This window comes from Talpa occidentalis, unplaced genomic scaffold, assembly GCF_014898055.3.
Source record: "Talpa occidentalis isolate TD23 unplaced genomic scaffold, MPIMG_talOcc4v2.1 talOcc4.13, whole genome shotgun sequence".
Classification (NCBI taxonomy): Eukaryota; Metazoa; Chordata; class Mammalia; order Eulipotyphla; family Talpidae; genus Talpa; species Talpa occidentalis.
The window spans coordinates 96,292,281-96,319,126 of NW_023601322.1; the positions used below are offsets into that span (position 1 = coordinate 96,292,281).

At 43.0% G+C, this 26,846-nt stretch overlaps 1 protein-coding gene across 1 annotated transcript in view; it reads left to right on the forward strand.

Annotated features, from left to right (window-relative positions):
* The first annotated feature begins 580 nt into the window (after positions 1-580).
* The window catches only part of CFI (complement factor I), a 34,824-nt gene continuing 8,558 nt past the window's right edge, over positions 581-26,846 (forward strand). The window contains exons 1-10 of the mRNA XM_054694563.1: positions 581-969; positions 7,484-7,763; positions 10,044-10,197; positions 13,783-13,961; positions 14,715-14,828; positions 14,936-15,046; positions 19,165-19,200; positions 21,624-21,727; positions 21,889-21,992; positions 25,616-25,893. Coding sequence (XP_054550538.1) covers positions 913-969; positions 7,484-7,763; positions 10,044-10,197; positions 13,783-13,961; positions 14,715-14,828; positions 14,936-15,046; positions 19,165-19,200; positions 21,624-21,727; positions 21,889-21,992; positions 25,616-25,893 — 1,417 coding nt within the window. The 5' untranslated portion in view covers positions 581-912. The remainder of the gene's footprint in view (positions 970-7,483; positions 7,764-10,043; positions 10,198-13,782; positions 13,962-14,714; positions 14,829-14,935; positions 15,047-19,164; positions 19,201-21,623; positions 21,728-21,888; positions 21,993-25,615; positions 25,894-26,846) is intronic.

Here is a 26,846-nt window from a genome sequence, read left to right on the forward strand (position 1 = left end):
CCCATTTCCTTTTGTACCAAATCTAAAAATCAAGCCATCCATTAGACCTTGTATATAATTAATTTTATTAATTTAACTTTATTTTATTTCCCTCCTTACCTAAATGGCATCCCTCTGTCCTCTTAAACTAGTTTCATTGCCATTCTTCTCTGTCTTTTTACCCTGGAGAAACCCATGTCTGAGAACCCCTGATACATTCATATGTTCATGAATATAGATATCTATGTTAATATGATCAGCGCATGATGATGGGCATCCTTTCATGGGCCTGTTACTCTCTGTTGTGTTTAGAAAAGTGCCTGTATAGTTCTTCTGCCCATTTGTACACTGGATTCTTTGTGTGTGTGTTTTTTTTTTTTAAATTGATCACATGGGTTCTTTTTTGTGCTTCTACTCGATAGTCACATGATACTTTGATATCAGCCTTTTGTCAGATATTTGTTTTATGTGCAAATGCTTTTTTTCATTTTAGGCTGTCTTTCTGTTTACCTGAGTTTCTTTTGCTGTATAGAAGCTTTTTGTGTGATTTTGTGCATTTCCATTTTTTTTGCAATTCCATTTTTTGTGCAATTCCATTTGTAAAAACCTCATGAAGTTTCTTCCATTATTTTCTGTCTTCCCTGAAGAGCAGAATTGAGGTATTGTTTAGCAACAAGGGGAGAAATCAGTTTTCTCTGGAGGAAACACAGTCCCTATTGGCTTTCTTCCTCAGCTGCTTACTGGGAAGGCCATTTTTGGTTTCAGTTACGGTAAAACCCTGGATTTTAGCCAAATATTATACGAGTTCAAAAGTACAAAGCTCTTTAGAAGTCTTGCTCTTTTTAAATATTTTTTCAGAGGTTAAAAATTAAATTTGAAATATCTGGGGTAGGGAAGAGTCCTTGGTAGAGACACAGACTGACTGTTTCCAACATGAAGCTTGTACATGTCATTCTGCTACTTTTATGCTTCTACTTAAGTTTTTGCAAGGTAGGTAATTCATTATTTATACAAACTATTTTAAATAGAAAGTATAGACTATATATAACATAGGGAAATGTGTACATTAAATATATATAATATAGAAAAATCTTTACTGTCTATTGACTTAAAGATAACTGCTTCAGTTACCAAAAATGATAATATAAATATTTAATAAAATCTTGTGAATGAGCTTTAAAAAAATCACTTTCATCTCTGCCTAGAAAATGAACTGAATGATAAATTTGTCAACATATATCTGTAATGTATAGTAACCATTAAGTCAGTAAATGCTTACCAGACTCCTCTGTGCAAGGTATAGTACTGGAAAGAAGGTACAGTAAATCTTGTTCTCCAATAGCCTTATGGTAGAGTTGTAGGAAGACAATACAAATATGCCAGTAGGGAAATAATAAGATTCAGATAACAATTGAGAGCATAGGAGAAAGACCTGTTATAGGACATTATATGTTTAATTGCCACAAATGGTACAAATACCATGTGCCAAGGAGCTTGAGGGAGAGGGAAAATCTTCTTGCTAGAAGATCACAAAGTTTGTGGGCTGAATGGGGATTGGAGTAGACCTATAATTCCGGATTAGATTTGATCATCAGAGAAGAGGAGGAAGTGACTTGCAGAGTTATAAAGAACTTGCATCTTCACGTCATCTTACAGAAACACATCTTAAGGAAAACTTTAAGAAATCAGAATGACATACTTTTAAGTTCATTGTAACTTATAAAATGGGATTATTGATTTCATTTTTATAATAGTAACAGAAATAAACTAAATGCTCATTGATCAAAAATTGATTAAATATTGCAGTCATAATGAGCTAACATATAGCCATTTCATATTTATTGAAATGAAAAAGTCTTACTAAACTCTTATTTTTGTTAAAAAAATAAGACATTTATGGAGTTGTACGTGTAAACAAAGATCTATAGCTGCTCTACAAAGAGCAGTGTAAAAGTTCTTGAAGGGTATATATCAAATAGGCAGCAGTTGGTGTCCCTGGGTGATGAGATTGCTGGTGACTTTTGTTTTCTTTTTGACACATGTATTTTCAGAATTTGGAAATTCTGTTTCATTCATTTTTAAGTATCAAATAAATCTTATTTTGTAATTAGAAAATTATTTTTAAATGCATATTTCAGCCATGTTTTTGATCCCTGCAAAAACAGACTAAAATAAAAACTGTAAATAGTAGCTTTCACTTACAAAAAGGAAAAGAACCTGTTTTACCAAACAATAAAGTTCACTGACAATAAAGTTGTCTTCATTCCATTAAGAAACAACTTTTTGAGAGTGGTTAATATTTTTGAGCATTTCAGAACTTTTTAAAGTATTAGCTTGTGGGATCAAGAAGATGTGGTACATATATACCATGGAATATTACTCAGCATTCAAAAAAGATAAACACATGCAATTTGCAGCAACATGGATGGCGCTGGAAGGGATCATGCTCAGCGAAATAAGCCAAAAAGAAAAAGAAAAATACCGGATGGTCTCACTCATAGCAGGAATCTAGAAAACTTAAATAAGGGACCAGGAAAATGAATAACTATAAGAAAGTGAAAATCAAAATCAACAAAAAACTATGAACCAGAGACACTTTTTGGGGGGTGGGGGGTGGGAGGGGAGGGATTGGGGTCAGAATGGGGGTTTGCAATTGTATGGGGGAATATAAAAATAAAATTTATTATTTTAAAAAAATAAAGTATTAGCTTGTGAAAGAAAGGAATTTTCTATCCCAACTGAAGAGAAATAAACATTTTTAAACTGAGGTTGCCATAGAAATAGATATGCTCAAAGAAGGTTAAAAAAGGACATGTGTCTTCAAAATGAAATAAAATATGTACAGCTGGGAGAAGCATTGGATGCTTTGAAGGCTGGGAACAGATTTCCTTCCAGGGGATAAAAAGCTCTGCTTTCTTCTTCAGCACAATATATTGACAGACCAATTTTGAGATGAAGTATGCTGATGACAAGGGTGTTTTGGCAGTGGGATAGATGAAAGTTGCTTTGCTTTGAATAGTGAAATGAGACTCAGGTTTCACGGAACCTGCCCAAACAAAGAAATTAGGAAACACAGAAAAGAGAAGAAGGGAAGCCCTAAGCACGAGGGAGAGGCTGTTGTATTAATAACCACAACATATTAAAGAATACAAAAGTCAAATATTTCAGTCAATGTGGCGATCTACCATGATAGTACTATGGTGTGACATCACCCCTGACTGCAGCCTTCCATTTTCATTTCATCCTACAATTTACTACAAACCTAGCTTTATATGGGTAGCATTTTGGAGAGCAATACCTAGAGTGATGTTCAGCCAGTGAAGAGGTACTGGAAAAAGTACGTGCAGGGGAGGCAGTGTGCAATGAGGAAAATGGTGGCTGCAGAAGAGGCAGAGCGGGCAGTTCCAAACACCTGCCCATCCATTTAAAAAAACACAAGTGGAGACTGTCAGAACAAACTTGGTAGATTTCTGATTATCAGTGAGTGGGGCGCAGCATCCTAGTGAATGCTGAATGAAGGAAAAGGCAACTTAAAAAAGGGTGAGAAAACTTTGGGACGTTTCTTCTTGCCCTTGCTTCACCCTATCCCCTGCTCAGTGGCAATCTTGAAGGTGGCAGTCCATGCGCCCAGTGTGGAACTCTGGTCCTTAATTCTAGAAGGAGCAGGGATGACTATTGAAAAAGAAACACATTTGTCTGATCCCACTTTCCTGAGCACCGCCTGATGCACTGACACAAAGTACTTTTCTGTTTTTCACCCATCTTGGAACTGTTGCGTGGAGAGGCAGCGGACATTCCTTATAAACACTAAGGCAAACACATCACAGCCACCTTGGACAACAGATTCCAGTTGAGAAATTACAACAGCGCCAGAGTTTGAGAGAGGAAGTGAGGAAGCATGTCCATGGAAAATTAGAGCTGTCAAAAGCCCTTGGGGGAATTTAGAAAGCAACACACACACCCAGTAGGAGGCATGTTCAGAAAAGCCCAAGAAGATACTAAGTGTGCACCTCTAGATGGTCTCTAGGCTGAGTGCAAGTCAGAAGTGAAGGCTGTGATGAAATCCCAAGTGGCTGCCTACACATTGTAGGAGCAGGCCTCAGCACGGTGCGATTTGCAAATTTGCAATTTGTTGTTGATTTTGAAGAATGTCTTAATCTTTCTCTCCTTTCCTTCTCTCTCTGTTAACTCTTTAGCTGTCTCTTCATCCTTCCCTCCCTCTCCCTTTTTTTTCCTGATTCCTTGTGCTCAGAAAATCTCTAAACATGAGCTGAATACAAGCTGAAGGAACAAGACTTTAGAGTCACACATGAAAAAACTAAATTTTACAGAACCTGTATAAAAAAGTCACTAAACCACTACAATCTACAGAAAACAACAAGAATAAACCCTATGAGTAGGAAAATCTGATTTCGATAGTTACTATATTATAAATTCAGTAAGTCACCACATTAAAAAGTCCCAGAGATTTCCAGTATTCTTCATTCCTTTTTGTAGAACCAGATTTCCATACAGTATGCTTTTCCTTCTGCTTGAAGGACATTACTCGTCTTCATAGTTCTTAGGGCTCAGGTGCGCTCTAGTTCTGATGCTTTGTGTGTCTAAAAAGGTGGTTATTTTGCCTTGGTTTTTTGAATGATATTTTTGCTGGGTCTTTACCCAGCAGGAGTTGACAGTTTTTTCTTTCAGTACATTAAAAATGTTGCTGCAGTGTGATTTCGCTTGCATTATTGATGAGACATCTGCTGTCACCCTATTCTTTGTTCCCTTTGCATGTACTGTCTTTTTTCTTGGTTATTTTGAAGATTTTTCTCTTTACTGTTGGTATTTGAATAATTTGAATATAATATGCCTTGATGTGTCTGATCTTGAGGTTAATTTAGTTCATTAGATCTGTGGGTTTATAGTTTTCATCAGATTTGGATATTTTTTAGACATTATTTCTTCCAGTATTATTTTGTTCCCACTTCTCTCTCTCCTTTGGGACTCTTATTACACATACGAGGCTGCTTCAACTCACAACTCACTCTTTTTCTGTTCTCTTGTTCTTTTATTTTTTTTTTTTTTTTTTTTTTTTATAGAGGCATGTTTTTATTTATTTATTTATTTGTTCGTTTGTTTCGTTTATACATGCACTGGGTACAGTCAGAAGCGCGGGAGGGTGAGAGAATTCACCAGAGCCAGAGCGGGGAGCAGAGCAGGCAGAAGGACCGAAGTACACTGCTGAGGGGAGCAGCGGGCGGCAGGAGAGGTCTGCGCACCATGTGGGACCCTCCTCTGGTGGCCGGGGAGCAGCCGGGAATCGAACCGGCGCTGCAGAGGCTGCGGGCAGCTTCGCAACCCAGCGCTCAACCGCTGCGCCACCGGGGAGGCCCCCTCTTGTTCTTTTAATTGCCTATCATTCTGCATAGTTTCTATTAAGAAAACTCTAGGTTTGCTCATTTTTTCCTCTGCAATGTCCTATCTGTTGTTAATTTCATCAAATGTATTGTTTCCATCTCAGATATTATAGTGTTCATAACTGGAAATTCCATTTCAATCTCTTTTGTGTCTTTCATGTCTCAATATAACCTTTGAATAGTGTTACAATAGCAATTTTAATATCCTTGCCTGCTGTTCTGACATGTGTGTCAGAATTGTGGGTATGTTTCAATTGATTGATTTTTGTCTTTATGGTGGGTCGTATTCTCTTGCTTCTTTGCATGCCCAGAAATTTTTTTTCTGGATGCCAGATATTACTAACTTTACCAGTTGTAAACCTGGGTATTTTTTTTTTTTATTATTACTGTGCATACTCCTGAACTTTATGGTGACGTGCAGCTAAGTTTTTTGAAAACAGTTTGATCCTTTCAGGTCTTACTTTTTTAAAAAAAAAAAAAAGATTTATTTATTTATTTATTTATTTATTTATTTATTTATTTATTTATTTATACAAGCACTGGGTACAGTCAGAAGTGTGGGAGGGTGAGAGAATTCACCAGAGCCAGAGCGGGGAGCAGAGCAGGCAGAAGGACCAAAGTACACTGCTGAGGGGAGCAGCAGGCGGCAGGAGAGGTCTGCGCGCCATGTGGGACCCTCCTCCAGTGGCCAGAGAGCAGCTGGGGATTGAACTGGCGCCGCAGAGGCTGCGGGCAGCTTTGCAACCTAGCGCTCAACCGCTGCGCCACCGGGGAGGCCCTCAGGTCTTACTTTTAAAAAATTATTTATTTATTTATTTTTAAGAGATTTATTTATTTATACAAGCACTGGGTACAGTCAGAAGCGCGGACAGGCCAGAGGCACAGGAGGGTGAGAGGATTCACCAGAGACAGAGCAGGCAGCAGAACAGGCAGATCTACTGAAATACACTGCTGAGGAGAGCAGGGGGCGAGACAGGAGAGGTCTGCCGTGCCATGTGGGAATCTCCCTGGCTGGCCAGGCATGGAACCCGCACTGCAGAGGCTGCAGACAGCTTCACAGTGCTGCACTCAACCCGCTGTGCCACCGGGGAGGCCCCTAGTCTGTTTTGTAATAACCTACCAACTATCCAAAATGGTCTCATTGTACTCCTGTCTAGAATAATAAGACAAAGTTCACATCAAAATAATTGCTATATCATTACAAGTATGAAGGGAAGGAACAACATAGGGAAAACCTCAGATATACAAAGAAGCTGTAGCAGCTAAAGTTGAATCATGTTTTGTAGATAATTAGGCTATAGTAGTAATTGCTAAAACTTTGAGTGTGTAAATGTGAATGTATTTATTAATAAATAATAAATACACGTCTATACATGTAAGTGCATGTTAAAAACAGAATTTAAAATTTTTTAAACATTAAAAATCAAAATTTTTAATGATTTCATCATTAATTTTTAATAGAATAATGCCATCATACAGTTCATTGTTTCTCAAATTTGGGGTATGTTAGCTGGAAAATTACCGCACAAAGAGCAACAACATACACAATAAATGCATAGGAAAAAGTTCAACATTATTAATATTAGATAATGCAAACAGTAAGAGTTTAACAAATGGTCTTGCATTTATGAATGTAATTAATCAATTTCATTCTTCATTCCATGAAACTATATTTCACATCAAATTTGTTATTTCTTAACATGACTGATGAGAATCTTTGATGTCTTCAAAGGTGGAATTTAATGTTTGTTTTAGACCATTAATAACTCCCATTGACTTCACCTTATGCCTGCCAACCATTATGTGTATGTTATTTCTAATCCTTGTAAAATCAATCTTATCCCCATTTTGCATATGAGGAACTCACATCTCACCACGGTAAATAACTTGCCCAAAGCCACTTTACATGCCCAAGCTGGTACTAGAGGTTAGACTTGTCTAAAAACACCAGACACTTCACCTTGATTTGGATTGTGGGGTTGGAGAGTCTGTTTTATCCCTTCCCTTCACTTACTCATCTTCAAGAAGATTTTAGTTTGTTAATAACTTTGTGCTTTACAGCATACTTTAATTTCTTTGTGTGTTAATTTCTTTGTGCTTTACAGCATACTTCAACATCTGATGCATCTCAAGAAGATCTGGTAGACAAAAAGTGCTTAGCTAAAAAATACACACATCTCTCCTGCAGTAAAGTCTTCTGTCAACCATGGCAGAAATGCGTCGATGGGACCTGTGTCTGTAAACTCCCTTATCAGTGCCCCAGGAATGGTACTGTGGTGTGCTCAACGAATGGGAAAAGCTACCCCACTTACTGCCAGCAGAAGAGTTTTGAGTGTCTTCATCCAGAGGCAAAGTTTTTAAAGAATGGAATGTGCACAGGTGAAGGTAGGAAACGCCTAGTTTAGTCTACGGCATCACAAGGAAATCATTACCATACTTTTCCTGAGAAATGTTGGTATGACAACTCAAAAATCTTTTCCAGACCCGCATTAGTGAGATGATAACCGAAGAAATAGGGGTTGCCAGGCCATGTCACTTCTTTTACCCAGCCCTTCAGAATTATCTCCACCCTCACTTCTACTTGGCTGAAGGGATTAGTCCCAGGATCATAGAATTGGTTCAGAATCCAGTGAAAAGAGTCTTTACAGGAGATTGGACTTCTGGACCTGTGTTTCCATTCATTTTCTCTGGCACCCAGCCCACCCGTCATTAACCTTCTCTCTGGTCCCAAACCCACTGACTGTGACCCAAGGGGAGCTCAGGCCATCGTGACCTTGCATGCTTATCATATCGGGTTGTTGCACTTGTGCACATTCGATCCAAGTTACTATAGTGAGGAGCTGGGATCCTACTGTGTGGTCACCGGAGTCATTAAGATTAGGGGTCATGCTGTAAGTTGCATTTAGTCACAAACCCTTGGTTATTGGTAAGTTATGCAAACTCTCTGGGCTTCCATTTACACATCTATAAAATGAGTAATAGTAGTCCCTACCTCATAAGACCCTTATGAAAGTTAAATAAAATGAATGTAAAGCTCTTCACACAGAACTTGGCACACAAAGTGCTTGTGAGATTTTAGCTGTGACAGCAGGTTGGTTGTCTTCAAATACTATTACAAACACTTCATGAATTTACAGAATGCTTACAACTTTTTTTTTTTAATTCAGGGAGTTTTTTTTTTGTTTTTTTTTTTTAAAGATTTATTTATTTATTTATTTATTTATACAAGCACTGGGTACAGTCAGAACCGCAGGAGGGTGAGAGAATTCACCAGAGCCAGAGCGGGGAGCAGAGCAGGCAGAAGGACCGAAGGACACTGCTGAGGGGAGCAGCGGGCGGCAGGAAAGGTCTGCGCGCCATGTGGGACCCTCCTCCGGTGGCCAGGGAGCAGCCGGGGATCAAACCGGCGCTGCAGAGGCTGCAGGCAGCTTCGCAAGCCAGCGCTCAACCGCTGCGCCACCGGGGAGGCCCATAATTCAGGGAGTTTTTAGGGTTCACGTATTTCTTATTTTTTTTTAGATTTGTTTATACAAGAACTGGGGCACAGGCCAGAGGCGAGGGAGGGTGAGAAGATTCACCAGAGACAGAGCGGGCAGCAGCACAGGCAGATGGACCGAAATACACTGCTGAGGGGAGCAGCATCAAGGCAGGAGAGGTCTGCCGCTCTGTGTGGGTAGCTCCCTGGCTGGCCGGGAATCAAACCCGCTCTGCAGAGGCCGTGGACAGCTTCACAGCGCTGTGCTCAACCCGCTGCACCACCAGGGAGGCCCACAACTTTCTTTTTAAAAGCACTTGGCACAGGGCCTCCCCTGGTGGCACAGCAGTTGAGCGCTAAGCTGCGAAACTGCCCACAGCTTCTGCAGCACCGGTTCAATCCCCGACCGCCAGCCAGGGTCCCACATGACGCGCAGACCTCTCCTGCTGCACCCGGTGCTCCCCTCAGCAGTGTACTTCATCAGTCTGCCTGTTCTGTTCCCTGCTCTGGCTCTGGTGAATTCTTTCACCCTCCCGCGCTTCTGACTGTACCCAGTGCTTGTATAAATAAATAAGTCTTTCTTTAAAAATAAAATGAAAAAAAAAAAAAAAACACTTGGCACATAGATCTTCTTAGAGCAGTCGAAATATTTTTGCAGTGCTGTGTTGAAGAATTATGAAAAAGGAGAGCGATAGCTCCCAATTTGAGCCCATCTCTGTTACTGTGGGAGAGGCGGGAGATAGTGGAAATCATTTTGTCAGTGTCAGACTTGTTCTCTTGAGACAGTAAGTGCTGCAAATATACGAGACTACGTAAACCCTTCTTACATTTCCATTATGTGTTTGGTGCACTTTTAAGATATGGACTTTGTAGTAAGATCAGTATAGCAGGTTTAGATTGTTGTTGGCCTCTCTGCTTGAGTAAGAACTTAATTCACACGTAAAATAGAGGAATTTAGGTCCTTGTTTGAGAAATGAGGATAGATATCAGTTTCATCTTCCTAGGGTAAGGGTTTTATGACATTCTGTATAACTAGGTAGCACAGCCATATCATAAACCCTCATGAAATAATTGCTTATCATTAAATGTTAAAATCTTCATGGTGTCAAAGTTAATGTTTATAGGTTTTTAATCAAGAGGGGGAAAGTCAGTATTTACATTAAAGCTTATTCTTTTGGTTTTTATTTTAGGAAAATTTAGTGTTTCCTTGAATTATGGAAATACGGATGCAGAAGGAATTGTCAAAGTAAAATTTGTAGACCAAGATGAGAAAATGTTCATCTGTGAGAGCAGCTGGGGCATAACGCAGGCCAACGTGGCATGCCTTGACCGGGGGTTTCCACAGTGAGTAATTGTACCAGTGTATTTTCTCAAGACTGAGTTCATTGTTCCAAGTCTTTGTTTTTTAATGCCTAATCTTTCTGTGCCTCAATTTCCTCATCTGTAACTTGAGCATATTAAGTTCCTGCCTCGAAGCATTGTTCTGAAGATGAAATGTACTTTGTGTTTGACTAGCCCTTAACATGCTAATCAGAGTTTCTGTGTACGGCTCCGTTGCCAAGTTGGAGAGTTGCTCACATGTTCATTACTGACAGTTTTGTCCATTTTCACACCTTTTATTATTTATTTACACCTTCTCTTTTGATCAGTCTTGCAGAGATTTGTCTCTAGTGTTTTTTATTTCTGTGTTTGTACATCGTCTGTTTCTTTGTTTTCAACAGCATTAATGCTTGCTGCTTTTCTTTTCTCTGTGGTGATTTTTTATTTCTTTTAATTAAATGCTTACGTAGCAGAGGCATCCCTGGTGGCACAAGGGGTTAAGACGCAACCTATGAAGCTCCCTGCAGCCACTGCAGCACAAGTTCAATCCCCGGCCAGGGAGGTGACCCACATGGCTCAGCAGACCTCTCCTGTCTCACCTGCTGCTCCCTTCAGCAGTGTGTTTCAGTTGATCTGCCTGTTCTGTTACCCACTGTGTCTCTAGTGAATCCTCTCATCCCTCCCAAAAAAAACTCTGGCCTGTGCCCCAGTTCTTGTATGTATAAATAAATAAATCTTTAAAAAAATAAATAAATGCTTACATAGCAGGTTTTGTTTTCCCTTATTTTCTAGTATAAGTGTTAAAGCACAGATTTCCATCTACGTAATCCTTCATCTGTATGCCATAAGCCTCCATAAATGGCATTTTACTTATTGTTTAGTTGAAAATATTTTCTAAATAATTTCTTCCTTGACCCATATTGTAATTTAGAAGTTTCATTTTTTGTTTTTTTAAGATTTTATTTACATAAGAACCGGGGTACAGGTCAGAGGCGCGGGAGGGTGAGAGAATTCACCAGAAGACAGAGCGGACAGCAGAACATGCAGACAGACCGAAGACACTGCTGAGGGGAGGAGCGGGCGAGACAGGAGAGGTCTGCTGCACCATGTGGGAGTCTCCGTGGCCGGCTGGGAATCAGAACCCGCGCTGCAGAGGCTGCAGACAGCTTCACAGCGCCGCGTTCAACCTGCTGCGCCACCAGGGAGGCCTCCTTTTTTTTTTTTTTTTAACTTTCCTAGTGATTATATTATTTTGCATTCGGTTAACATTTTACTGATTTCCTATCAATTGCCTTGTGGTCACAGAATGTGTCTATATCGTGACAATTCTTTAAATATTTGTTGAGCCTTGCTTGGGTTGAGGACATTTTAAATGCTTCATTTATTGGTTCTATATAATATATATGTAATTCCTTGTTAACTTTGTTCAAACCCTGTCCATTTATTTACTTACAATCCTATTTTTTAACTGTAAGTCTTATAAATAGCACAGATTTGTTTTTTAATCCAGTATGACAACCACTAGCTAAAGAGTTTAGTTCACTTACAGTATTGTGACTATTTGCATTGTTGCCTCAGCTCATGGACAGACTTCTGATTTTATCCAGTGAACATTTCTCTGACTTTCCTTCAACTTCATTGAGGTCATTTATTATATTTTACCTAGTGCTTTTAGGTAGTTTTAGGTTGAGAGGTTTTTCAGATGATCCACCTGTTAGATTACCCCAGATTGCTCTGATTTGGTCTCCTATTGTGATCTCTTTGCTGTTTCATGACTGCAATATCCTCATTATGAATAGAAATAATTAAACATGTCCTCCTTGTTCTTTTTATTCTCTCTCTGCCTTTAATTCTAATTTGTCTAATAATTATAATGTCATTATCACTTTATTTTTGCTTACCTGTGCCTGATGCAACATTGCTTTACCTTTTATTTTTTTTAAAGATTTATTTATTTATGCATACAAGAACTGGGATACAGGTCAGAGGTGCGGGGGTGGTGAGAAGAATCACCAGAGACAGAGTGGGGAGCAGAATAGGCAGACTGACTGAAATACACTGCTGAGGGGAGCAGCGGGAAAGTCAGGAGAGGTCTGCTGCACCATGTGGGTAGCTCCCTGGCTGGGGATCGAACTCTTGTAGCAGTGGCTGCGGATAGCCTCATAGGTTGCGTCTTAACCCCTTTCACCACCAGGGAGGCCCTCAACCTTTTATTTTTACACACTTTCCCCATTTACTTCATAAAGAGAAGCAAAGAGCAATTGAATGTTCTGGATGAATAGTTCTCTGTAGCTCATCATCAGTAGGGCGCTGGTTATTGAGGTATCCTCTTGCTTACACAAATTCTGAACAAACTGACAAGTGCAATCAATGACATTAGGCACCAAAATATCACCTTAATATTGACAAGGCTTAATTGAGGATGTTGTTTAATATAAAAGCAAAGTGGACCTTCTAGAATTAAACTAATATAATCTTCCAAATCCTAGGCATCAATGAAGCCACAAGGTCAGCCTTACTGCACTCGGGCAGGCAGAGAGGCCCCCCAAAAGAAAAGGTGAAGAGCTGGCCTTACCACACCTGATTCATAGATTTTTTAAAATTTATTTTATTTTATTTTATTTTTTAAAAGATTTATTTATGTACACAAGCACTGGGTACAGTCAGATGCGTGGGAGGGTGAGAGAATTCACCAGAGCCAGAGCGGGGAACAGAACAGGCAGACTGACTGAAATACACTGCTGAGGGGAGCAGCGTGGCCTCTCCTGCCGTGCCAGGTGGGGTTTCTCCTTGGCTGGCCGGGAATGGAACCCGCACTGCAGAGGCTGCAGACAGCTTCACGGCGCTGCGCTCAACCTGCTGAACCACTGGGGAGGCCCATGCCTGCTTCATATTTCCATAATTCCCTCATCAAAGTAATCCACTCCCTGTCCTGAAGAGAAGAGCAGTTAAGAGGTAGAGAGAGACCGAGAATGACAAATCTGAGTTTGGAGGGAAACATCCAAAGTGAGGAAGAAGCATTTCTCTTTAACAAGAAACAGAGGAAAGGAAACGAGTATTTGCCGAGGGCTTGCCATGTTTTGAACTTCGGTTAGTAACTTTATATCGGTTGTTCCAAATAATCTTTTTTTAAGATTTTATTTATTTTTGTGTAGAAGAACTGGGGTGTAGGCCAGAGGTATGGGGGTGAGAGGATTCACCAGAGACAGAGTGGGGAGCAGAATCGGTGGATCTACTGAAATACACTGCTGAGGGGAGCAGGAGGTGGGACAGGGCAGGTCTGCTGCGCCATGTGGGTCAGCTCCCTGGCTGGCGATCGAGCTCAGGTCCCGCGGAGGGCCATTGCTGTGGTAGCACTGAGACTTAATCCTTAGGTCACCAGGGAGGGCCTGTTCCAATTAATATTTACAAAACTCAGTCAGATAGTTTTATTCCTGTCTACAGGTGAAAATATTGAGGCTGGGGGAGCATACTCATCTAACCCAAAAAATGAAATGTAACTGTGTAATGAATGAGAGGAAATAACTCTGACCCGTAACTCCTCATTAAGGTTATAAATGGAAAGCACTAATTTCTTCTACCCTGTTGCTTCATTTATTCTACTTGCAGAGGTGCTCTAGAAGCTAGAGGAGAGTTTCATTTGCCTGCAGATCTCCACATCAATTCCACTGAGTGTGTGCATGTGCGCTGTCGAGGACTGGAGACCAGTTTGTCTGAGTGTACTTTTACTAGAGAAGCCGTCAGTAACGAGGGGTTAGCTGGCGTGGTGTGTTACAGACCTACTACAGGTGTGTGGAATACTTCCCCTTCTTCAAGGCTTTTGATTTCAGCTGTTTGCCTGGTTGCCAGTCACGGCCCAATGTCCTTTTCCCTGTGTCCTCTTTTGCCACTCAGGTATTCCCTCTCTCCAGGTCCCTAACTGGGGAGCAATGGTGTTTGACTCCCTTTGCTTCTGTGAACATTTGGGTAAAGTTAGTAGAGCAAACACAAGTCATTCAAACATCACAAGAAACACCAGCATCTCCCAGGAGAGGTCCAGCCTCTGTGTGTTCCTTAAGATGTTTAGGTCACCTGTTGGTTCCTCGGTCTCCCAGCAGTCACATGCCTTCCTCCTTCCCAGCACAGGAAGAGTGCAGCCATATGTACGTTGTGTTAAAGATCAAGCCTTTTCGGTGCTGACAAAAAAGAATCATTAAAATGTAAATGGCATTGTCCAAGTACATCTTTGGAAGGGGTGAGGGGAGCATGAGAGGCGTGAGGGGGCAGTAGTTTCTGCTAGCAAAGGCCAGGGCTCCTGAACCCCCACCCTGCTAGTCTCCCAGAGCACAGATTTCCACCATGAGTACTGGCTTTTGCCACACGCCCGCTGTGGCATTCATCTTATGAGCAGAAATCCTATATCGATGCTACCATTACATTTTATATCATGTTTTATTTACCCTCTGACTTGATCTTAATGTCCCCATTATTCCAAAAATATGGTACCGATGTCACCCACACCTGCATTGCTAAATTTCACAAACATAATTCCTACTTTACAGTTTCTCCAGCCAGTGACTCCTTCCAGTGTGTGAACGGGAAGCCCATTGACCAGAAGAAGGTCTGCGATGGGGTCAACGACTGTGGAGACCAGAGCGACGAACTGTGCTGTAAAGGTAGCGCTCCAACCTGGCCGTAGGACCCCCAATGTGCTCTTCTCCCTCAAAAAGTAGCAATAACTGCGCCATCGAAAATTTCAGATCCCAACTTTTTCACGTTGCAGGCTGCCAAGGGCAAGCTTTCCGGTGTAAGTCAGGCGTGTGCATCCCACCGTGGCACAGATGCGACGGGGAGGTGGACTGCATCACAGGGGATGATGAGGTCCACTGTGGAGGTAACGGAAAGGAAAGGCCTCTCCAGTCACTTGTGTTCATCATTTTATCCAGGGACTCTGAAATTTGTCTTTAGGCAAACTCTAAACTCCAAGGACCACAAGAAGACGCATAGGTAAAAGTGCTACTGCGTCACCTTGGGAGAACTGTGGGGTATTCCTCTTTCATTTTCATAGTGAATTATTGAGTATTTAATTATTTAAGGTTTCCATTAAATAATTTAATAGCTGTTAAATATTTATTCTGGTTTCAGAACTTTTTAGAAAAAAAGCAACCCCACACACAAAAATATACTGTTGGAATGGACCCCATGGACCCATCTCCCAGCTTCCACAGTCACCACTTTTTGGCCAGAATGATCAACTTGCTTATTTTCTTGTTTGTTTATTAGGAAAAACCTACTTCAAGGGACTAGCTTCAATTCAGTCACCTCTTTCATTTTAATTCACCTTTATTTGGCGTGAGCTCTGGCTTTTGAATGTCAGAATGGTTCTAATTCTTCCCCTTTAAGAAAAACAAGTGAGATCAATGATGTAAAATAAATATGTTAATGTTTCTATTGCTCTCTCCTTTCAGTGGGCAGATCTGAATCATTCAATCAAGGGGGGGGTTGGAATATATCTTGCTTTCATTAATTTTTTAAAGCCCACCTTTGATGTAAGTTAAAGATGTTATGAATTCCGTAGAACTGTGTAATATATGTTGAAATATCTCCGAAATATAAATTTCTTTTTAAAATTCAAGCTAAAATGAATTCCTTGTTGTGGTGAAAGTGGTGTGTGTTTACGTGCAAGATGAAGTGCTTACTAGGCAGTATTACACTTCTCTTTCATCTTTTTGTGAATATCAATTTGTTACACTAACCCTGACATATTAATGATTTCTATATATATTTATCCAAGTGAAAATTATGTCTTTGATACAACAGCTGTTTTGTTTTGTTTTGTTTTTAGGAGATGTGCATCCTAGAAAAAAAGGTAAATCTTTTTTTTTTAAGACTGACTTATTTATGCATACAAGAACTAGGGTACAGGACAGAGATGAGGGGGTGAGAGGATTCACCAGTGACAGAGTGGGGAACAGAACAGGCAGATTAACTGAAATAAACTGCTGAGGGCAGCAGCGGGTGAGATAGGAGAGGTCTGCTGCACTATATGGATTGCTCCCTGGCCGGCTGGGGATCGAACCCCTAACCCTAACTGTAGAGGCTGCGACAGCCTCACAGTGTTGTGCTCAACCCCTTGTGCCACCAGGGAGGCCCTAAATCTATTTTTATAATAGATTTGTGTTACAGAGTCACACAAGAATTAGATGTTATCTTTTTTATAAGTATATAATATATCAGTTTGGTATAATGTGCGTTTATCTCGCATAAAAATTATTTTCTATTGTGGTAACATTTTTTTGTTTTGTGTGTTGTTTTTTACGCCTTTTATCTACAGCTCAAGGTAAAAATTTTATTAAATTCCTGGGATATCATAAAGTGGAAAGAATGCAAAGGTACTGCTGTCTCCTTACATTTCAATGTTTAACTATTAACGGAGAAGGAAATGACTGTGTGTTACCAACAACCGAGCTTTAATATCAGTTTGAACACGGACGCCTTTTCCACACTATGATAAACTTCTATTCTCACACCCCCTTGCTTGGCCGCTAACCAAAAACCACCCAAAGGGGTCCAGTCCCTGCGCAGTCCCCCTTTGCCAAACACCTTTCTCCTTTGTCTTTACTTTTTCCTCAAAACCAACGCCACTGCTGATGAACCTGCCACCAGAGGAAAGGTAACATCTTTTCATGATGTTATTATCTTACTCGCTTTTGTAAGCCAGATGTCCCCCAAATCCTCCAGCTTGTTAGGGTTGCTTTTTTGTTTAATATTCCCATGCGGGGACTCAAATCTCCAGCCCAAGATGCTGGTCCTCCGTGGGACTCCCTGGGACCCCCCGGCGCTCACATGCTGGAATCACCGCCCTCACGCCCGCCCTCCACTTCTTTGTAGCCCCCACCTCTTGTCAGTTTGCTCTCCACGGCTGCTGTGCTTTCCTTTTCCTGCTCGCCTCTATCCATTTCCCTGCCCTCCCTCCTTGGTTTCAGATGTAAGGTGCAGAGAGATGTGTTCGTGGCCCTCCTCCGTTCCTTGTACACGGTCATTTTGGTCCAGGCAAAGACCCTCTCTCATTTTATTTGTTCTCCTTTGCTGTCCCCTGCTCCCCTTGGGCCACCCTTTTAACGTGAGGTAATGCGTTTGTGTGCATTCTCACCCCCTGCGATGTCATTTTGTGAGTGTACGTTTCTCGTTCACATAATACCAAGCTGCAGACCTCACATTTCCTTTTTTTCTTTACATAAAGCATTATATTTTAGGTCTCTGTCCATGCTGCTGTGTGTCCGTCCACTCTGTTGCTTCTAACTGCCGTGTGAGATCCTCTGTGCAGTTCATCCTCCACAGTTCACTTTCTCAGTCACAGACTCTGAACCCACTCTTACACTGAAGGATGTGTGGGAGGATTTCTCTGTGACATCGTGCTTGACGAGGATTGTGGGGTCTTGGGGTTTTGCATCTACTTAATTGGACTGACCGGTTCTTGCCTACACCTCCACCAGCACACCCACCCTCTCCGCAGCCACCACCACTTACATTACCCATCTGTGCTGGCCTCCTGCTGTCAGCGGCACAGCATCGTCCATTAGCCTGAGACTATGTGGTAACCAGAGATTCCAAGCCCCTTTTGTAGTTTGCTGTTTCTTCTGCTGTCCTTTCTCTGGCACACATCCTGTCTCGTTTCATCCTGAGGTCACATTTTCTTTCCTGGTGATTTGCGTTCCAGATATGAATCCATTTGCAGTTTTAGACATTGCAGATGGCTCCTTCCACCCTGCCACCGTCTCTTCACTTTATGCAGAGAGCTTTGTTGAATAAAAACTCATACCCTTTAGAGAATCAAAAGCATGGATTTTTTTCACTTGCATGTGTGCTTCTGGAGCTTTGTGCTGTTCTAACACCCAGCACACATCAGCTGCATGGGACTCGACATCTAGCTTTGTTGAGCACATAATGGAATGTTTGAGTCCTTGATTCCTGCTTTAGTGGAAGCTCTGAGCAGAACTTGAGAAATCCAGGGACAAGACACAGGATTGCTGCAGCAAAGAAAATTGCCCTTGCCGGCTATCTCTTCACCCAAAGTAGGGCCACCCGATGGTGGGATCTACCTTGGGTCAAAGAAGTCACCATCCTGTCCATGACTGACATGCTAGGACAGCACAGGAAAGAGCTCCTCCGCTAGCTTCAAGCTGACTCTTAAGGAAGAAGACAGACTTTTTTGTTTGCTTGTTTTTTTTAAGATTTATTTATTTATGCATACAAAACTGGGGTGTAGCCCGGAGGTGGGGGGAGGGGTGAGAGGATTCACCAGACACAGAATAGGGAGCAGAACAGGCAGATATACTGAAATACACTGCTGAGGGGAGCAGCGGGGAGACAGGAGAGGTCTACTGTGCCATGTGGGTCACCTCCCTGCCTGGGGCTTAAACTCATGTTGCACTGGCTGGCAATAGCTTGATCGTGCTGTGTCTTTAACCCCTGAGCCACCCCTTGTTTGCTTGTTTTTGACATCTGCATCCCAGATGCCTAATATTAAGCATGCCTAATATTGCAACCAATGAAAGAGCTCTGTTGCATGAGCTCTTTCAAGATGCCTTCCTCTGTACAAAATGAGAAGTCTTTTTAAAGTCAGCTCAGGACTCTGGGTCATGTGAGTGACTGCTTACTACCTTCAGGCAAGACCTGCTGCAGGTGAATGCAGAGTTGAAATTTGAGTTTTCCTTTTCTGCCCTGGGCATCTGCCTATTCTGAGTGCAGCCAAGTGCAGCCCCCAGGACTGTCACTGTCCCCTGTACAGACACGTCTCCTTGTACCTGCAAGAGCGCTACATATTTCATATTGAGCCTTTACAGCCATACAAAGGGAGGAGATGATGTACTTTGGGAATTTTGCACTGTCCTTTTAAAAGGGAGGACAAGGGTTAAGACTGAAACTTATTATCAAAGTCAAAATGATTTTAATGATTTAGTTTTTACCATAAATTCAACTTTAAATATTGGAATTTTTGTTTTATCATAGGAGTACTGGAATATTTGAGTGCTGATATGGATGCAGGTAAGTTAACTTATTTTTACTAGTGGGCCACTGTTTTTTTAAGTTTACATTTTAGTGTCATGTGTATGTGTGTGGATGCATGCATGTAATATGATTCATGTCACAGTTACTGTTTCATTAATTTACATAGAAAAAAATTACTCTATTTTTTTTTTTTTATTTTTTTTTTTTTTTATAGAGGCATGCTTTATTTATTTGTTTGCTGGTTTGTTTGTTTGTTTTGTTTATACATGCACTGGGTACAGTCAGAAGCGCGGGAGGGTGAGAGAATTCACCAGAGCCAGAGCGGGGAGCAGAGCAGGCAGAAGGACCGAAGTACACTGCTGAGGGGAGCAGCGGGCGGCAGGAGAGGTCCGCACGCCATGTGGGACCCTCCTCTGGTGGCCGGGGAGCAGCCGGGGATCGAACCGCCGCCGCAGAGGCCGCGGGCAGCTTCGCAACCCAGCGCTCAACCACTGCGCCACCGGGGAGGCCCTACTCTATCACTTTAAAAAAAAAGAAGCATAAATGTTCTTGAGAACTGCTTTTAAAAAGAATCAATGAGTTTGACAATCTAAAATAAATAACTAATTTTAAAAATGGGCTAGTGCATGGGCCTCCCCGGTGGCACAGCAGTTGAGCGCTGGGTTGTGAAACTGCCCGCAACCTCTGCAGTGCCGGTTCGATCCCCGGCACACGGGTGAGGGTCCCACATGGCGCGCAGACCTCTCCTGCCGCCCGCTGCTCCCCTCAGCAGTGTACTTCGGTCCTTCTGCCTGTTCTGCTCCCCGCTCTGGCTCTGGTGGGTTCTCTCACCCTCCCGCACTTCTGACTGTACCCAGTGCTTAAATAAAATAAATAAATCTTTAAAAAAAAAAAAAAAAAAAAAAGGGCTAGTGCATATTGCTATGTTTTTTTTTTTAATTTTATTGATTTGTAATTGTGTACACAATATGTGTTTGGGGATTTCAACTTCACCCTTGATGTTTGCACATTTCACTCAGCCTACACCAAAGCCCCAGTGCATAGGGCTAATTTTGAAGTAAAAACAATTGCCATATGTAAAGTTTTTCTATCTGTTGTGAGCTTTGTCAGGTGTTTTGTCAAAACCAGCCAGATATCAAATGTGATCCATGACATACATTTGGAAACAGAAATATAGTAAGTTTTAATTGAATTAAACTATTGTTTTGCAGTGTTCTAAACCAGGATAACAGGATCTAGGAAGATCTGAACTCTATCCTTTGTGCACTAAGAGCCACATTAATTAAATCAAAGTGTCAGGTTCCAGGAAGACAGTAATTGATAGGTGGTTTCAGGTTGGGCTGACTGTGCATTAAAGCCTGGCTCATCTGCTAGCTGGTTAGCAAGTGAGTTATTTAACCTCAGATACAGACAGGTCTCTGTTTAGGGGGATTTTACACTGAAATTTAGGTACGACTCTTGTAATTCCCAGACCCTTAAGTGAACAATATTTTTAAAATATCAGGGAATAGTGAAAGATTTATAACTTAAAGTTACAGACATCAGTGAGATTTTCAACAAAGGCAAAGACCCTTCATTTTCTACTCAAGATAACTTTAATCTTTACATACTACCCAAGCTGGTTTCACAGTCCTCAGTAGATAAGACCTCTTCTTTCTAAGGTTAACTAGAAATTAAAAAACTACCGTCACACTTCCTTCCCCCCAACCTAGTTCTTAGGATGGTTGCCCCACCGCCCCCCCCCCCAAATCTTCTGTCATCATAGTCATCCTTTATCACGCCCTCAGTCTTGCTTTGCCTGGCTTTCCAGTGACAGATGCTCACAGAGGAAGGAAACATCACTAGGGTCAAGTACCCCCACCCCTACCCCCAGCCCACTGGTCGGGATTGTCCCGGGATTCTTGATACACTTCCTTTCAGGGCTAATGTGATGATTAAATGAGATAAAACTACAATCAAGGTACTTAGCATGGGTCTGAAACTTAGTACTCAGGAGTACTCTCGTGGATGTTAACATTGTTGAAAGAGTTTGGTATAAACAGCCTCTTGAAAGTAATAGCTATGAAAATGAGAAGATGGAGTTCCCCACATGCTCAGCTTACTCTGAGGACTTCAGAACATGAGCCCTCCTGAGCTCATCCCCCTCCTGAGCCATTGGGGGCCTGCAGTTTCTCTCTCTAGTTGCCCAGGGGCTAGTGCATTTTTAAATCCATCACCCTCCTGCCAGTAGTCTTTCTGCCTGTAGGCAGACCTTTAGAGATTCAAGCCAATGTTAATATTATGCCAGAATTTTAAAACAAGATGAACAGCTTAGCATTCAAAATAATTTACTAATGAATCCAGTCTGCTGTGTGGTAACTGTGACTCTGCTGTTTTTGTGGTGTAGATCATCCAGAAGTGTCTGCCCACAAGGTAGTGGGTTCAAAATCATCATGATGCTATCTCTTTCTTTCTTGTAGAAAGGAAACGGATTAAGTCATTTTCCCCTAAACTCACCTGTGGAGTTAGAAACAGCATGCCCGTTCGAAGGAAACGCGTGGTGGGAGGAAAGCCGGCGATCGTGGTGAGCCCTGAGAGGCCGTGGCCACTTTCCTAAAGATCCATGTTTCAGCACCAAGAGGGAGGAGGGGTGTGATCGCAGGAGGCAGGGAGTCTGTGGGGGAGTATCTTGGGGCTCCTGCGTATATCCTTCTCTCGTGACAAACACACAAATGTCTTCTCCAGGGACAATTCCCATGGCAGGTGGCGATCAAGGAGGACGAGAGGATCACCTGTGGAGGAATTTATATCGGTGGCTGTTGGGTCCTGACAGCAGCACACTGTGTCAGGTAACAGATGTGTCTGCTCGACTGTGGATTTCCTAAAACAGTGTAAATGGGTAATAGCACCTGAGGCAGTTGATAGGTATGAGCACATTTGAGAAAAATCACTGGAAAGTTCCTCTCTGTGAACTAAATGCCCTCTGGGATTGATGGGCCAGACCCTAGAGGCCAGTCCCCCAGAACCACTGGGGAACCAAACTGTTGATCCCAGCTGGCCAGAGCAGCACAAATGCGTGGGTACCAAGGACTTCCCTTGGCTCATTTCCACGTAGGACTCCTTACACTTTGTAGAGTTAGGACCAAATTGGAGGGAGGCGATTATAACTTGAGTTTTTGTAAGGAGATATAATAAGCAAGATGTTGCTTATGCAGCAGTGTATTCATGCAGCACCTCCAAACACGCACATCTTTCCCACCACATGCCCCCAAGGGCACATGCCCCGTGTGCTGTGTGAAATGGTTCCAGAAAAGCAGTTGACAGCTTCTCACTCCATCTCTCACATGCTGCTCCCACACTGACTGGCTCACTCTGTGATGCTAAGACCCTCAAACAGAGCTGGAGCCTGGCACACCCATAGGCCACCATGCCCTGCTGGGGAGGTCCTGGCTGATGGGCCATGCCTTGCAGAGGGCAAGCCTACTGAGTTGTGGAGGAGACTTGCCTGATGAAGAGCAAGTTGTGTGATTTCCTCCTCCGCTCAGATCTTGAGATTCTCAGGTTGGAGCAGTGGGGTGGGTAGAGTTGTCTGGATTCTGGTTGGGCAGTGACAAGATGTCTCATAGTTGCCTACAGAAGGGAAATACAAGCTGGATGCAGGGCCAGAAAGGTTGAGTCGGCAGCGACCGCAAGGGCTGCCATAGTGAGATACCACAGACACAGAGTGGGGCTTTGACCAACAGGAAATTATTTTCTCACAGTTTTGAAGACTAGAAATTCTGTGGGATTGGTTTCTTCTTGGCTTGCAGACAGCCTTGTGTCTGCATGTACATGTCCCAGTGTCTGCTGCTCTTCTCAGAGGGATCCCCATTGTGGGGGACTAGAGTTCCACTCTGAGGACCTCACTTAGCCTTAACTAGCTCTTTAAAGGCCCTGCCTGCCTGTACATATAGTCACGCTGGGTGTTTGGGTCTTAGTGTATGACTTTTAGGGGAATACAGGTCTGTTACAGGAGCCCAATGGGCAGTACCTGAAAGATGTGGATAATGAGTCAAGGTCAGCTTGGAGGAGGCCAAGGTTGGAATTCTAGCATCAGATCTGCTCTCTAGAATGAAGGAAATGTCATGCATTGAATGCCCCTTCCGGGCCAGACACTGGGCCTGGCACTGTCACAGTGTCATGTTGCTCTGACATTCTCAGCAGTCCTGCGAGCTCAGGTTATTCTTCCCATTTGTAGAGGAGCATTGTGAGACTGAGAAGTGGGCTTTCATCCTCGAGGACACTTTGCTCCCTATTCCTAAGTCAGTGGCAGATCATTGATAAAACCAGGTTCAACATATTTGACAGTAACTAAGATGGACATTTGCAAATTTGTAGGTGCCCCAAAGTTAAGAGTGATGGGAAGCATGTTGAGTGATGAAGTATGGTACCCATAAAAATCCTCTTTGCTGGCTTTTCCCTCCCGAATGACCCTTTGTTTTGGCTCCTGTGACACGACACTCTCTCGAGAGTTTCTGCCTCCCGTCGGCCACCCCTTCTCTGCCCTCTCTGCAGCTTCCTCCTCCTGTGACTGAGCAGCACTGCTGCAGTGCAACCGTGCAGACCCTCCGCGTTCAGCCTGACGCCCTCTCCCCGCCTCACCCATTCTCTAAGGCTTTCTGTGCTTTAAAGAACCACTGTCCAGGCCTCCCCGGTGGCGCAGCGGTTGAGCGCTGGGTTGCGAAGCTGCCCATGGCCTCTGCAGCGCCGGTTCGATCCCCGGCTGCTCCCCGGCCACCGGAGGAGGGTCCCGCATGGCGCGCAGACCTCTCCTGCCGCCCGCTGCTCCCCTCAGCAGTGTACTTCGTCAGTCTGCCTGTTCTGCGTCCCGCTCTGGCTCTGGTGAATTCTCTCACCCTCCCACGCTTCTGACTGTACCCAGTGCATGTATAAACAAAAAAACAAACAAACAAATAAATAAATAAAACATGCCTCTATTAAAAATAAATAAATAAATAAATAAAGAACCACTGTCCTCCAGTCACGGACCCGAAAGTCAGTGCTTCTTGGCTTGGTCCAAAGACTGAGCTCATCTCTTCCCCACCCCAGACGTCCCGTCCCCGTGCTTCCTCTCAGAGACTACACCAGGCATCTGGTTACACGAGGCTGCCCCCTCAGAACCAGCACAGTTCACTCTGCCCAGCCAACCGAGGTGGTATTTCTAATTTCTAACTATTTAATTCTCAAAACGCCTTTCCCTCTCCACGGTCCCGCTGCTTTCTCCTCTCACCTGGGCTCGATGCGCCGCCTCCTAGCTGGACGACGCACTTTCACCTCCACCCGCCCTGCCCGCACCTGTCCTTTCTCTACTGCGTGTGGAAGGAGTGCTATTTCCATATCGCTGACCATTAAATAAATGAATTTTTATCACCCATAACATGAAAAAGTAAACAAAAATAATAAATGTCCTATTAGGCCCACTGTAATTGGACCCACATACCTTTGCCAGTTTCAGCTTCCCCACAGCTCCCCTCCTGCTGTCCACCTCTCCTGCTCTGCGCTTCCGTCCCATCACTGCTCGAGGACACCTTGCTCCCTGCTGCCTGGAGGTGCAGCTGTCCACATGATGCCAGGACTCACCTCAGACTCTTCCCGCTGTGAAGACTGAAAGCCTTGTGATTTCTCTCATTTCTGTATCTCAGTGGCTAGCACAGTGCTGGCATACAGCAGGTGCACACTAAGTACTTGCTGAGTAAATTAAATGGACAGGGTTAACCGTTAAGCAATGTTCAGGACCTCTGGTCCTGAAAAACCACCAACCGCAGTTAAGATGGGGCGCAGCATTCTTAGAATACACTACCTTAGAATACACCACATTCTTAGAAATACCACCTCAGTTGGCTGGGCAACATCTAAAGAGGAGCCTCCTGCTCCTGGGACGTCACTGTGTGACACTCATTACCTCAGCAGGTGATGGGAGATGCCCAATTTTCTGAATACCATGAGGTGACAATAGTGTGAAAATGGAGTGAGGCATAAGAACAGGGAATATTGGGCTCATTTACATTTCAATTAGATTTTAGAACAGCCCCTATGTTCCAGGCTTAGCACTGGGCACAGCATCTATGCATAGTGGGAAAAGACGCCCGGGACTCTGGGAGCAAGGCCTGGTGGGAAGAACAGACAAACAGTAGGGTAGAGCCAGCCTTAGAGGTCAGACAGCGACCGTGGTGGTCTTCGCCCACGACCCTGCCACCAACAGAGTCTGAGATGTGTGCCCCAACCCCATCTCCTCCCCTGTTTCTGGATGGATGCTGGCGGGTCTCTGTTTCAGCATCATCTGCTTTCCTACCCGAGGCCGCCAGGCTCCTCTGGAGGGTAGTAGCTCGTCAAATCTCTGACATCCAGCAGTTAAACGGGTGATTCCTCTCCTCATCTACATATAGGTGGGTTTTTTCTCCATATTTTACTTCCCTTTGCCTTCCTCTTACAGAATTGGTAAAATTCACCGTTACCAGATATGGACATCCCTAGTGGACTGGATAAGGCCTAACTCTGAGATACTGGTTCGGTATGTAAATAAAATCATTATCCATGAAAACTATGATGGCAAGACCTACAAAAATGACATCGCTTTGATTGAACTGAAAAGAAGCCCAAACCAAAAAGAGTGTGTGCTGTCCAAGTCCGTCCCTGCCTGCGTCCCCTGGTCGCCGTATCTGTTCCAGCCTGGTGAGAGATGCATTGTTTCTGGCTGGGGCAGAGAAAAAGGTATGTTTTATAATTTGCCCCTCAGAATCCAGAGGGTGAACATGAAATGAACTCCTGGGCACAGGACCTAGTCTTGTGCTCAAGAGAAACAGCATCAAATCCAGAAAAACAAGCACCCAGCTCTTGGGCATGTGACCCGAGCTCCCAGGGGGCCCTGTGTTTGGCTCTTTGCTCTGCGATCACCTCCATGAAATTCTTAGTAATTCTAGTGGCACCACCTCAGTTTCATTTTCTACTGGGCTCCACAGGTTACGTAGCCCATCCTGAGGAGCTCCAGTGTGCAATGGGTTAGCACGCAGTATTTACACATCATAGGGTGCCCACACTCTGCTTCTGAAGCATATATCAAGGGGTAACCATTCACCCAGAACAAAGGAGAGAGCCAGGGGACATATGAGACATAGGAGTGGAAGATAAGAAGCTTCTCCGAGGGAAGGTGGCAGCACATGCTGAGTCAGTCACCCCACAACCCTGCTGCTCACTCCTTCCCTCCCCTTCTCCCCACACCCCACAGGGCAACATGCAGAATTCACTTTTTGAGCTTCTGATGGGAACATTCATATGAATAAGAGATGTGGATATTTAGGGAAAATCAGTAGAAAGCCTGCTAAATTAGATTAGAATGAAATTGGCCAAGGCTTTCTCCTTCTTTCTCCTTCTTCCAGTTGAGCTTCCTTTTAAGGTCTTTAACTTTCCTTGTAAATAACCTCACTGTATTGGACTTATAGAGGCAGAGTCTAGCATATACCTTATAATTGCAACATTGGAAAGTATAAAATTCATACATAAACTTAACCTTAATTTGCAGTATTTAAAGGCCCCAAACTTAAAGAATGCAAAATTTTATTAGCAATTAAGTGGGAAGGTATTATGTCCCAACATTTGTTGCATTTATAAAGAAAACCTTTATTGTGTTGAAGTGTCACAAGAGTACTTAAAAGCGGAGATAAAAG